At 36.5% G+C, this 14087-nt stretch overlaps 1 protein-coding gene across 4 annotated transcripts in view; it reads right to left on the minus strand.

Annotated features, from left to right (window-relative positions):
• Positions 1–14087, minus strand: part of VPS13A (vacuolar protein sorting 13 homolog A) — a 204021-nt gene that overhangs the window by 94366 nt on the left and 95568 nt on the right. For all 4 annotated transcript variants that reach the window (XR_008426793.2, XM_024555661.4, XM_045191605.3 and 1 more), the window contains exons 33-35: positions 13743–14044; positions 6468–6615; positions 807–954 (exon numbers count right to left, since the gene is read on the minus strand). Coding sequence is in view for 3 of the 4 variants with exons in the window: in XM_024555661.4 (XP_024411429.2) it covers positions 807–954; positions 6468–6615; positions 13743–14044 (598 nt within the window). In the remaining variant the exon portion in view is untranslated. The remainder of the gene's footprint in view (positions 1–806; positions 955–6467; positions 6616–13742; positions 14045–14087) is intronic.

Below are 14087 nucleotides of genomic sequence, written 5' to 3' on the forward strand. Positions count from 1 at the left end.
GGCTTTGGAAGTGCTCCCTTTTTGCCACGTGGATGGTGCTGGGAGCCTGAATCACGGACTTCTACTTCCTTTCCTGAGATACGATAGCCCGCACTGGGCAGAGGGAGAAGGAAGGACTGTGTGCGTCTGTGGGTATCCTTAAAGGACTTTAGTATTTTAACGAAGACATTAAGTCATTACTCTTAAGTTTGTACAACTTTCAAGTAAATAATTCCTTTCCTTTTCACCAGTCTCTGGCATTGAGAGACGTCTTTCTTCTGGCAGCGGGCAAAGCGAACCTAGTATGGGGGGAGGAAGCCCCGGAGAAAAAGGGGGGATCTTTAATATTGTTCACCCCCCACCCCGCCTGTTCTGTAACATTCTGAGTTATGGTTCCCTCTGTTTTGTTCCTTTCATCCGCCCTCCAAAAATTTGTAGAAATCCGTAATTTACTAATATTCATCTTGTTTTGTCCCCTTTAATTATCTGATACTCCTAATATCAATAAAAATACCCCATCTGGGTTTGATGCTGCACTAGGAATGAAGAAGACGAGGTAAGGGGAGAAAAACTGGAAAAAAAAATGTATAGGGAAGCTGGGATAACAAGAATAAATACTAAGGAATTTAATTCACAACAAGACTAAGAATTTTGAATCAAAAGAAAAAAATCAACAGAACTAATAAACAATTTAGAGATACTTGAATGGGATTACATAATACAAAAAGATTTATAAATATTATTTTACCCAAAACTAGAAATAGAGGTTGAAAGGAAAGAACAGTGGGAGGTGTGGGGGAAGAAAGAATTCAAGGTCAAGAACATACCTCCTGAATGATGTGATGTGTTATTTACTCCACTAGTACCACTGTTCTGATCTTTTATTCCAGCAGGTGAGACATTATCACTTTCATACCATATGTTGCCATATAATGTTTTAAAAATAGTTGTTATATCTTCTTGACTAAGAATAAACTGTTAAATAAATAATATTTGCTTGTTTTAATATTACTACTTCACATATTTAAAAAATTCCCACACAATAAAAATAAGTCTTTCATTTCAGCCCTTTACAAAACCATTTTTACATGAGATAGTTCTACTAACTGAATATTTTGTTTTAAATAAACTTGGGAGACCTTCAGTACCTTGGGAGACATTCAGAACTAAATAAGATGTCAACACCAATGAAGCTACGAATGGTGAACTATTATTGTTATGACTGTACTTATTAACTAGTAAATTTTAAAACAAAATAAAATTAAATGTTTCAGTATTCATTTAGCTACACTTTTTTGGTTAGTAAGCAGCTAAATTTATAAATTAGGGTAAAGAAAATAATACATTTATATGATGAAAATTAGTTCACAATGTATTTTACATGAATTCCTTTATTTAAACCTCACAAGTCCTAGATATAAAGAATATATAGTCCTGATTCTATAAGAAGTTGAGGCTTAAATGGTTTAGTATCATGCTTTAGTCTACTTAACAAATTTAGTAACTAAAAACCCCATGTGTTGGGAATTTAACCTAAAATCACCTGCACAGGCTCTGTCCTGAAACATGTGGTAGTTAATTTTATGTCCACTTGGCTGGGTCGCAGTATCTAGGTATTCCTAGATGTTTTATACACACACACAAACACACTGCAGACCATCTACAAAATGCCTCGCTGCCTTCTGCAGTGGACCCACTAAAATGACCCACTTAGGGGCTAACAGCTATGGTAGCCCATCTTGGCGGACCACATATGGACCCCTCTTGGACCTCAACCTCAGTGTCGGGAAAAGGCTAAATCAAGTCTTCAAGAAGTCAGTGTTATGCATCCAGGCTACGTGTACACACAAACCCATACATCACATTTGTTTTATTTATCTGGAAAACTCTTAATTTAAAAGCCACTATGGAAAAAAAAATAAAAAAACCTATGTTTTAAATTCATATATTTAATTACCTCAAGGAGATAATTTTAATTTCACAACATTAACAACTTGGTTTTCATCAGGCTTCCTTTGGCTGCATTGCAGAGGTGACACAGGCATACCTTGTAGATATTGTGGGTTTGGTCCAGACAACCACAATAAAGCGAATACCACAATAAAGTGACTCACACAATTTTTTTGTTTCCTGGTACATATAAAAATTATGCTTACACTACCCTGTAGTCTCTTAAATATGAAACAGTATTATTTCTAAAATAAAACAATGCATACATTTATTAAAAATACCCTATTGCTAAAAAATGCTATCATCTGAGCCTTCAGTGAGTCATTATGTTTTTGCTGTTAGAGGGTCTTGCCTTGATGTTGATGGCTGCTGACCAATCAGGTTGTGAGTGCTGAGGTTTGGGGGAGCTGTGGAAATTTCTTAAAATAAGATAATACAAAGGATTGTAAGAACTTACTAAAAACAAGTATATGCCAAGAAATTTGAAAACCTGGGTGAAATGAACAAATTTTTAGAAACATATAATCTTCCAAAACTGAATCAAAAAGAGGAAGAAAGCCTGAACAGACCAGTAACAACTAGTGAAATTGAAGCAGAAATCAAAAAACTCCCAGCACACAAAAAAGCCCTGGACCAGAGAGTTTCACGGGAGGATTTTACAAAACATTTAAGGAAGAGCTAACCCTATCCCTTTTCAAACTATTCCAAAAAATCCAAGAAGAGGGAAGACTCCCAAACTCTTTTTATGAGGCCAGTAAGGTAATAGTGACATCTGCCATATTGATTAACTCTTTCTTTCACAATTTCCTTATGGCATGCAATGCTGTTTGATAGCATTTTATCCACAGAACTTCCTTCAAAATTGTAATCAACTTTCTCAAAACCTGCCACTACTTTATCAGTTAAGTTTATGTAAAATTCTATAATAAATCCTTTGTGGTCGTGCCAATAACTTTATAGCATCTTCACTGGGAATATTTTTCATCTCAAGAAACCAGTTTCTTTGCTCATCCATAAAAAGCAACTCCTTTTATGATGAGATGGCAGCAATTCAGCCACATCTTCAGGCTCCACTTCTAAATCTAGTTCTCTAGCTATTTCTATCACATCTGCAGTTATTTCCTCCACCGAAGTCCTGAACCCCTGAAAATCATCCATGAGGGTTGGCATCAACTTCTTCCAAACTTCTGTTAATGGTGGTGATATCTGACCTCTTCCCACAAATCATGGATGATGTTCTTAATGGCACGTAGGATGGTTAATCCTTTCCAGGAGGTTTTCAATTTACTCTGCCCCGATCCATCAGAGGAATCACTACCTATGGGAGCTACAGCCTAACAAAATGTATTTATTCAATAATAAGACTTGAAAGTCAAAATTACTCCTTGATCCAGGGGCTGCAGGATGGATGTTGTATTAGCAGGCACAAAAAATAACATTAATCTTGTTGTACTGCTCTATCATAGACCTTGGGTGACCACACATATTGTCAATGTGCCGTAATATTTTGAAAGGAATCTTTTCTTTTTTCTGAGCACTAGGTCCCAACAGTGGGCTTAAAATATTCATTAAACCATGTTGTAAACAGACGTGCTGTCGTCAGGTCCTGTTGTTCCATTTACAGAGCACAGGCAGAGGAGATCTAGCATAATTCGTAAAGGCTATAGGATTTCAGAATGGTACACAGAGCACTGGCTTCAACTTAAAAGTAACCAGTTGTATTATCCCCCAACAAATGAGTAAGCCTGTCCTTTGAAGCTTTAAAGCCAGGCATTGACTTCTCCTCTTTAGTTATGAAAGTCCTACATGGCATCTTCTTCAATACAAGACCATTTCCTCAACGTTGAAAATCTGTTGTTTAGTGTGACCACCTTCATTAATTATCTTAGCTAGATCATCTGGATAACTTGCTGCTGCTTTTACATCAGCATTTGCTGCTTTACCTTGTGCTTTTACGGTATGGAGACAGCTTCTTTCCTTAACTTCAGGAACCAACCTCTGCTAGCTTCAACTTTTCTTCTGCAGCTTCCTCACCTATCTCAGCCTTCAGAGAATTGAAGAGAGTTAGGGTCTTGCTCTGGATTGGACTTCAGCTTAACAGAATGTTATGCCTGGTTTAATCTTCTATCCAGACCATTAAAACTTTCTCCGTATCTGCAATAAGGCTGTTTCACTTTCTGATCATTTGTGTGTTCCCTGGAGTACACTTTTAATTTCCTTCAAGAACTGTTCCTTTACATTCACAACTCAGCAGTTTGTTGCAAGGGGTCTCGCTTTCAGTCTATCTTGGCTTTTGACATACCTTTCAACTAAGCTTAATCATTTCTAGCTTTTGATTGAAACTGAGAGAGGTGGAACTTTTCCTTTTACTTGAATACTTAGAGGCCACTGTAGGGTTACTAATTAGCCTAATTTCAATATTGTTGTGTTTAAGGGAATAGGAAGACCCAAAGAGCGGGAAAAACAAGGGAACCAGCTGTACCAGGGGCCAGTTGGTAGAGGAGGTGAAACACATAGACTAATCTATTAAGTATGCCTTCATATATGGGTGTGGTTCATGGTGCCCCCAAAACAATTACAATAGTAACAGCAAAGATCATTGACCACAGGTCACCATGACGAATATAATAATAATGGACAGATTTGAAATATTGCAAGAATTACTAAAATGTGACATGTGAAGTGAGCAAACACTGCTGGGGAAATGTTGCAAATAGATCAATTGCTCAAAGCAGGTTTCCCATTCAGTTTGTAAAATAAATGCAATATATGTGAAGCGCAAAAAAAAAAAGCACAAAAAACCAAGATATGCCTCTACATTAATCTAGTTTTTAAGGTCAAGTTCCTGTGTACCTTATTCATGTTACTTACATGTTTTATTTATGTATACCTACTACTTAGGTTTTTTAAAATTATTTATTCATGACATTTATCTTGTGATTATTGTGCAGATGGCATTCAAAAACAGTAAGTTCATACAAATTTATAAACTGAAATCCAATATTACAACTTCTAAGCCAGTGTAGTTTCAGTGAGTACACATATATTGAATGCCTGCCAAATCTTGATATTAATCACCACTCTTCCATCTTGTCAAGAGCTGGCAGCTGGAAAAAACGGTAACAACCCCAGACTGTTGCCCGGTGGCTCCCACATGTCAGGACAGGCTGCGTGTGCTATCACCAAACATCTGCCAAGTCAGAAATCACAAGCTGCAGTGCTTAGTTTGGATGCATTGGACTAGTTGATTCCAGCTTCTCTCTGATGCAGAGGATAATGTCCGGGAGGGGTCAAATATGTAGACCACGGGGCGGGCTACAACTGCTAACTATCCAAGTGACATCAGGGTGAGGGAAGACCCAATTTCATCTGCCCTGAAGGGCAGCTAGGCATTTGCATGTCATCTGAACATTCTGCAAGGATTCTCCCTGGGGGACAGTGAGAAAAACAGTGTTCTGCCACCCCACATAAACCTGCCCAGTGACTGTGCTTAGTGGGAGGATTTTCTCAGCAGGCTACTTGTTTTCTAAGTCTCTATCTTTTGTCTAACCAATATAAAGAGACTTCAATTATTTATCTTAAGAGGGTACTTTCCACCTATAAGTTAATAACTCCATATAATTTTTTACACTAAGAATTTAATATTTTCTTTCCGCTCAGATGTTTTAAATTCTAAATATCCTTTTAACTTAAAAATCTTGAAACTGTAAAACAACTGTTTTCTCTTTTTGAATACATTTTTAACAGGAAGACACAGAAAAGAAAACTGGGGATGGGGCTAGAAAGAGAAACCTTCAGACACAACATCAGTTGCTGTCACTTCAGCAAAGCATGTGATAATCGTTTTGGCCTTCCATCAGGTCGAGAGGGAATGATATGAACTTGTGGACAGTTACACTAGGTATCTGTGAAGCAGTATCAACCAACAGGAAGGTAAAGTTATGCCTAAGGCCCTGACCCATTTGAAATTTTCATCTTCAACTTCTCCATTCTTCTAGAACCTTCTCTGGATCATTTCATATATTCCCATGACTGACAATTTCCAAATTACTATTCCTAGCCTAGACCTCTCCGCTAAGTTCTATATTAGTATATCCAACTGACTACTTGTGGCACCTGGTCTAATATTTGTTTCCTTCAGGGAGTTTGCTGCAATTTAAAACTATTTTAATAATATATCTATTTACTTTTTTACTATCTATCACACCTCTAGCTAGGGGTTGGTGATATTTAAAACCACCACCAACCCCTGCATCAGACTGGTAAGTCCACAAAGCCACAGAAAATGTCATAGCTCCTTTGCCACTGTATCACCAATATCTGGCATAGGGCCTAACACAGCAGACACTCAAATATTTGTTGAATGAATGAATGGAGAATATTCAATGAACTCCAGGTTAATATAGCTACTATTTCAATTCTGACAAAGGTGATTAATAAATATATAACCTCATATAACTTCTACACCCAAAATGTCTTATGTCCCCAAGCAATATTTTTTAATCAAAAGTGGAATCAGTAAGTATCCAAAAAATTACCTCCATGGGCTTTAGTTGAGCATTTACATTAAAACAAGGAACTTCCTGGTACCACTCCCAGGATAAATTTCGCTCAACAATCACCTCAAGATTTAATGGCAGCAGTAGATCCAACACTTCCTGGTATGTATCATTAATAAATTGAGACCTATAGGGAGAAATAAAATTCTTTTGAATAGTTACATATATATTCAGATAGTAACAATTAAATTTATCATTTTAGATACTAATAGTAGAAGTCATTTGTTTTGTGTGTGTGTGAAGACAAAAAATAAAATTCATTAGGCTTTCCATATCAAATGAAACGTGTTCCTCCAGCACACGAGGAACCTAGGTGACTTTCTCTTAGCTGAAGTGTTCTATGAATTTTTAAAACAGAAGTTTGCAACTCGTATAAAAGTGCCAAACATATACAAGTTATGTTGTTTCTAATTCTTCATTGTAATAATTACTTGAATCATTATCTTTACAAATATGTTTGAGTAAGTTTCTTCCTCTGGACTGCAAGAGTCATTAATTGCTATGTCAAAAGATAAATTATTCTGGAAAACTTCTCCTTATCAGTACTACCCACTATTTGAGGTAGACGCCTTTCCTGTGTGCTCATACAAATAACTCAAACTTTCTCTGTCATTCTGTTTCATGAACTGTATTTTAATAGCTTATTCTTTTATCTGTAGCTTCAATTAGGATGAAAGCCTCATGAGGGCAGGGACTGTTTATCTTATTCTTTGTTTTATTGCCAATACTTGGCTCAAATGATTGCAATATATTATGTACTATACAATTATTTGCCAAGTTTCATTCAAAAAACTGGATCAATATATAAACTACAACATATAAGAGCTCTACCTCCCTGTACCCCAATTAAGAAATATTAATTATTAAATTTCTGACAATTAAGAGTAGACATTATTTTACTGTATTAATTTTCATTCCTTTGATTATTAATGAGATTAAACATTTCTATTAGTTGCTTATTGGTAATCGTTACTCCTTTAAAGAATCTAGTCAGGTTCTTCACCAATTTTTCAAAATATCTTTTTCTTACTGGTTTAAAATATAAAGATTTTTATCCTTTGATAAAAATGCTAATTACCCCATATTCTATTTCCTTATACTTTTGTTTTGATGATTAATGCTAGAGATTTATATCCTCGTAGAGTCAAAACCAATCGATATTTTTCCCTTCCTTATCCCTTTTCTTCTTTCTCCGATGCTTAAATTAGGAATTTGTGTTCTACACTATTACTGATACTTACATGTTACTTGCCTTTAATTTTTTTTTACATTTTTTTGTATTTTATTTAATCTTTCCTGTATTTTTTTCCATTATAGACCCCCTACACCCCTCTCCCCCATCAATCACCACACTATTGTCTATGTCGATGACCCCTTCTTCCTTTTTGCTTAATTCCTCCACCTCCTAACCTCCCCTAAGCCTTTAGCTTTTTAAAAAGTGTTATTGAGACAATTCAGATCCATACAATTCACCCACTTTTAATCATTTATGGTTTTTACTGTCACTATGCTTGGCACCCATCATGAACAGCAAAATGGCCAACAGAAAGTCCCCAAATGCAAAAAACAGCATGCAAAAAGGCACTTGTTTACAACATGAGAGCTGAAATAAGAATACAGGGTGTCACCTAGTTTGACACCTCAGCCTAAAACGTAGACTTTGGGGGACCCAAATTTCTCACAGCTCTGCACATGCCCACAAAATGCAATCTATCAATTTGGGGGTTACAAATAAGTTATAGCAAGTAGGATACTTCACAAACACAAAATCTGTGAAAAATGAGGATTGACTACACACACACACACACACCCAATAAGGAAACACCCCACACACGGTCAATTGCAGAGTTTCCTATTCTTCTTCACTATTTGAATTATTTTAGCTTTATGACACATTTTAGTAGTGTTTGATATAATTTAATATATTTTAGCAGTATCTCTAGAATTGTTATGATTCTCCCATGGCCCATCAAAATTTCTTTCTAAAATAACATTAATAGATTCTGTTCGCTTTTTATATTTCCAGAAAACTTAACAATTTTAAAAGGCTTTAAAAATAAAGTGTGCTGTGATTTTTATTTAGATTGGATTAAGTATGTAAATTAATTTATAAGAAGCTGATATGACATTGGGGAGGGAAAGGAGGGATTAGTCAAAGAATATGTATGAATGACTCATGGACATGGACAACGGAGAGTAGACAGTCAGTGGGCAAGAGGGATGGACTGGGTGCAGGGGGCGCAACCGGGAAAAATTGGGACAACTGTAATAGAATAAACAATTAGAAAAGAAACTGACATTGTTAATAATACTAGATCTAGAAAAACATTCTCTACATTAATCAAGATTTCTTCCTGGCCATTAGTTAAGTTTTACAACTTGCCTTACATAAATATTATAAATATATTTTTGTTTTATTACAATTCAGTTTTGCAACAAAATGATTATAATACAAGTAGTAGCAAATATGAAGTATTTACTTTTCTTTATGTGCTTTCTATGAAGCTATAAATAAACTGAACTTTTGCTGAATGCAAGTCCTACAACTACAGAATTGAAGAAGAAACCTCTGGCAGGAGAGGCAGAGGTGGGTGGGCTGGTCCCACACCCACACGTGGCAGGTAAAAAGCAGGAGAGAGATCTCAAGAATGAAGGGTCGCAGCACCACACCAGGCCCCCCAGCCCAAGGTTCCAGTGCAAGCAAGATAAATCTCCATAATTCTGGCTGTAAAAAACCAGCGGGGACTGAGGCTGTGGAAGACAGAAAGTGCTGCAGTCTCAGGCAGTTCCTCCTAAAGGGCCCATGCAGAGACTTACTTGGACTCACTCCCTCTGAGCTCCAGCACCAGGGCAGCAGATTGAAAGGCATTACAGACATAGGGGGAGGAACTGAACTGTCCAGCATCAACGTGAAAAAGCTTGGCAGCAGCTTTCTCCCAGACAAAAGTGCTGAAGAGGCCACTGTCCCTTTTCTGAGCCCTGCGCCCACAAAGCCAGCAGGCGGGTGCCTTATCAGAGTCTCCACTAATCTGGCTCACACTGTTAGACCCACCCTGGTGATTCCCTGAGGCCCTGCCATACCCAAATTTTAGGCCTAACTAAGCTGTTTCCAGTGACTTTTCCATGTAAAAGATTTGTCTTGGTCCATGCTTCAGATTTTCCTAAATTATCTCAAATAAGCAGCATCTGGCTTCAGGAGGCCAGTACCTCTTGCTAAGTTGCCCCAGGTCCAGCACCAGCAACAGTTGGCCTTGGTTCACAGCGTGGCCTCACCTGGGCACCTCCAAGCCAAACACAATTAGCAGCCATCAGCAAATCACTCAGCTTATGCCGAGAGACTCCTGACAGAACACAGGCAGTGGCTGCATGTGATCTAGGATGTGCCAGAAGCAATCAAGGCTCAAGTACAAGAGAGTGTGTATACAGCCCACATGTGGGCGCACCTTGAGAACCCAGCTCGGGTAATAGGGGAAGCTGTGCTTCCTCATATTCAAAGTGATGAAAACCAAGGACCTACAAGCAAGATTACTCTACTCAGCAAAGCTACCATATAGAATCCAAGGACAGATAGTTTCCTAGACCATAAAAAGTTAAATGAGTTCATTACCACCAAACTAGTATTACATGAAATGTTAAAGGGTCTTCTTTAAGAATAAGAACATCAGCCCTGGCTGGTATGGCTCAGAAGACTGAGTGCTGGCCTGTGAACCAAAGGGTCACTGGTTCAATTCCCAATCAGGACACATGCCTGGGTTGCAGGCCAGGTCCTCACTTGGGTGTGTGTGAGAGGTAACAACACATTGATGTTTCTCTCCCTCTCTTTCTCCCTCCCTTCCCCTCCCTCTAAAAATAAAATAAAATCTCTTAAAAATGTAAAATAAAATGAATGTAGAAAAAATACTATGAACAATAAAATGGCAATAAATACATATCTATCAACAACTGAATCTACAAAACAAAATAAACAAACAAGCAGAATAGGAAAAGAAATCAAGATATAGAACAGTTTGATGGTTGCCAGATGGGAGAGGAGCCAGAGGTGGGCAAGAAAGGTGAAGGAATTAAGAAGTTCAAACAGGTACTTATGAAACAGTCATGGGAATGCAAAGTACAGCACAAAGAATACAGTACCCAAAGCACATACATGCAGACCCACAGACATTGACAACGGTGTGCGGACTGCCTGGGGAGGGCTGAGTGGAGAGGGCAAAGGGGGGAAAATAGGACAACTGTAACGGCTTAAACAATAAAAATAAATAAATTTTCAAGTATCAAGTATGAAATGTTCAATTATTGCAGGGAAAATTGATTATATTTGATAATAGTAATTCTATTTATAAGAATTCATGTGAAGTAAATGAATTATCCTTAAGAAATAGAAAATCATAAGTACTGATAAACAAAGATATCAAGCATCATTATAGAATTATTTATAACAAAAACTGGAATCAAATTTCTAACAATAGGCAAATGGATTTTTAAAAACACCATGGAATATAATAATGTATTTAGAAAATATTGTGCATTCAAAATAACATTCAAAATATGGCATATTGTTAAGGGAAAAAATTATAATCCAAAATCCCCAAAATAATTCTTATTTAACTTAAATATATATCCATATATAATTAAGTAGAAGAAACATAGGAAATTATTAATAGTAGCTATCTTCTGAATGGTCATATTGTTGGCAATCTTTAATGTTCATCCTAATACCATTTTATGTGCTTCAGTAAAAAATTAATCTTTTTTGGACATAGAATTATTATATAATGTTCTACATATATTTAGTGAAATCTTAAAAGCAATCTATTTGCTTTCTACCATTTCCTAAAATCTAGCAGTATGTGATTAAATACAGATATATAAATATTCAATTTTAATAAATTCAGACTTTTATGTAGTTTAAACTCCAAGTTAACGAGCCATCTAGAGCTGAAAATCGTTACTCTCTATCTATGGGCTATTATTAAAATAGAAGTCTCTCACCTAATAATATTCCCTGTAATTTCTGAAATCCCTAGTCTCATCCGAACAAATCATTCTATGTTTTCCCATGTCTTCGCTAAACATATCATTAAGTTCTTATTTTAATGAAACCTAACTTTCTATGGCATTCTATTAAGTAGAGGCAGACTTTTCTCCAATACCTATCTCTCTTGGGGTTAAGAGACAGAAAAGAAATGTTTACATTTTGCAACAGCATGGATGGACTTGGAGAAAATTAAGCTAAGTGAATTAAGCCAGTCAATGAAAGAAAAATACCACATGATCTCACTTATATGTGGAATCTAATGAACACAATAAACTAATGAACAAAATGGTAACAGAAGTTAGATACATAAAACAGACTGATAGCTGCTGGAAAGGAGGCAGGGGGAATGGGATGAAAGATGGGGAAGGGATTAACCAAAAAACATTTATGCACAACCAATGGACATGGCATTGTAGGAACTGGTGTGGGAGAGGAAAGGGTGGGGCTGAATGGAGGTGGAGAAAAGGGAGAGAAAGCTGGAACAACTGTAACAAAGTAAACAGTAAAAATAAAATAAAATAAAGTAAAATAAAATAAATGCAAAAAAATCATTTTCTTAATTTGCAACTATGACCCTGAAATCTCACTCCTATTCCCTGAAGAATAGTATCATCCAGGTTAACCATGTCTATTCTTGCTATAATCCACCAACGAGATGCCATAACCTACCAACAATTAATCAGTACGATTTTTGAGATCTCCAGTTTATAAAACCTTTTCTACATTCTTTTATTCTATCAGTACCATCTTGTATTTAATTTCTTCCCTCTCCATTATCCAATAACATGACTCAAAACTTAAAATCCTGACCCACTAACTTTAGTCACATCTGCTTGTTAAAATTCTGTCTTGCCTGAATCCAAATGACTGTTGGACTCCAAATACCAAATATCAAGATTGCATAAAAAAATTACACACTATTAATTCAGGGACACCAACATCAAAGAACCCTCAGCACTGCCTCAGTATTCCTGGTTCCCCTCCTATATCTCTATCTACTCCTTTTTAGTCTCTTTTAAGAATTCTTTTTTTGCCAATTCCTTAAGTATTGGTATTGCTAAGTATTCTGTCCCAGTTGTCCCAGTCTACAAACTCTCTATGTGATACTATTCCAATGGTTTCAATAACTAGCTAAATATTACTAAACCCCCCCAAATCTAGAAATCAAAACTCTCCTAATATCCAGACACATTATCTAACTGTTTTCCAAATCTCTTTCTACACAGCTCCATAGAAAAGTCATGCAACCAGTTCCAAGTTACTATGCCCATGACGGAACTCGTTACTATCTCCATTTTACTGTTTTTTCCCTGCATTTCTCAATTTTATCTCAGTGTACTGCACTATTACCAAACACTGAATTTTACGTGCCTACAACCTGGAGTCAACTTTAACCTCTCTCTTTTAACCCAGCATCCCCTCAACTCAACAGTTACTATTAATTCCACTTCTTAAATTTTTCATAATTGGCTAGTTCCCTACTACCTGACTTCCTTTACCCTAGACTGTGCCACATATCATTCCTATCATGAATTACCAAACCAGTCTTCCAACTCTCAGTTGTCTCCTATTGAACTATTTTCTACAACCCTTCCAAAATCTATATGTGATCCTGATTTTATGCACCAGCTCATTAAATTCATTAAATTGTACTTCCCTCGACAACCCAATGAGGTAGGTACTATTTATTCATTCTTTTTAAAGATAGCTCACTATTATACTTCATGTTCCCAGCACAGTTACTGCATAAAGTGCTTAATAAATACTCAAAATTTTCAGCTGATGGAAATTTCTCCTTTCATCTAAGATAGAAGAACATGAATTGATTTATCCTCCTGACTCAAGCAATTACCCCCAAACACACCCCCCAAAATTGTGATGTGAATAAATGTTTTATATTAGGAATTCCTCCAATTCTCCCATAACCTGATAATTCATAAATAACTGCAAATAAGCACAAATATTCTTCCTCAGGTAATTTTACAGTGTTCTTAATTATCTAAGAACTAATTTTCAAATACTTTCTTAAGTTTTCAAAGACTAGAAGACTATGATTGATTTCACCAAAAAATACTTGGGGGAGAGAGCATCACAAAATTCAGTATAGTTATAATAAAACAAAATCTCACTGTAAACAGAAGACTCAGGATACCAAAGCCTTTAATGTAAAAAGTTAGAAAAAGATTGCACCTGCCTGAATATACTTATGGAAAGCTTACCTATATAGTCGCATTTCACTCAGTTTTATTGTAATCAGATCAATAATGGGTGGGGGGTTGCTCTGGCTCTTTACCACATGAAATGTGTTGGTCATTGTAATTAGTCCAAAATCAGCAACAAAAACATTTTCAGACACTGGGGACTGAGGGATGACCACGACCGGGGCTTTGATGTTAACATCTAGTGCCAATCTGGAACTTCTCTGTGCCAGTTCTTTCACACCGGTAGCAGCCATTCCTGCTGCCTGAACGGTTGCCTCAGCCAAGGCTTCTTTCACTGCTTGAAAATTATCTATAAACGCCTGTAAAAATAACAGAAGTATATTTACAAGATTACCATTAATG

Source organism: Desmodus rotundus, chromosome 1 (genome assembly GCF_022682495.2).
Source record: "Desmodus rotundus isolate HL8 chromosome 1, HLdesRot8A.1, whole genome shotgun sequence".
Lineage (NCBI taxonomy): Eukaryota > Metazoa > Chordata > Mammalia > Chiroptera > Phyllostomidae > Desmodus > Desmodus rotundus.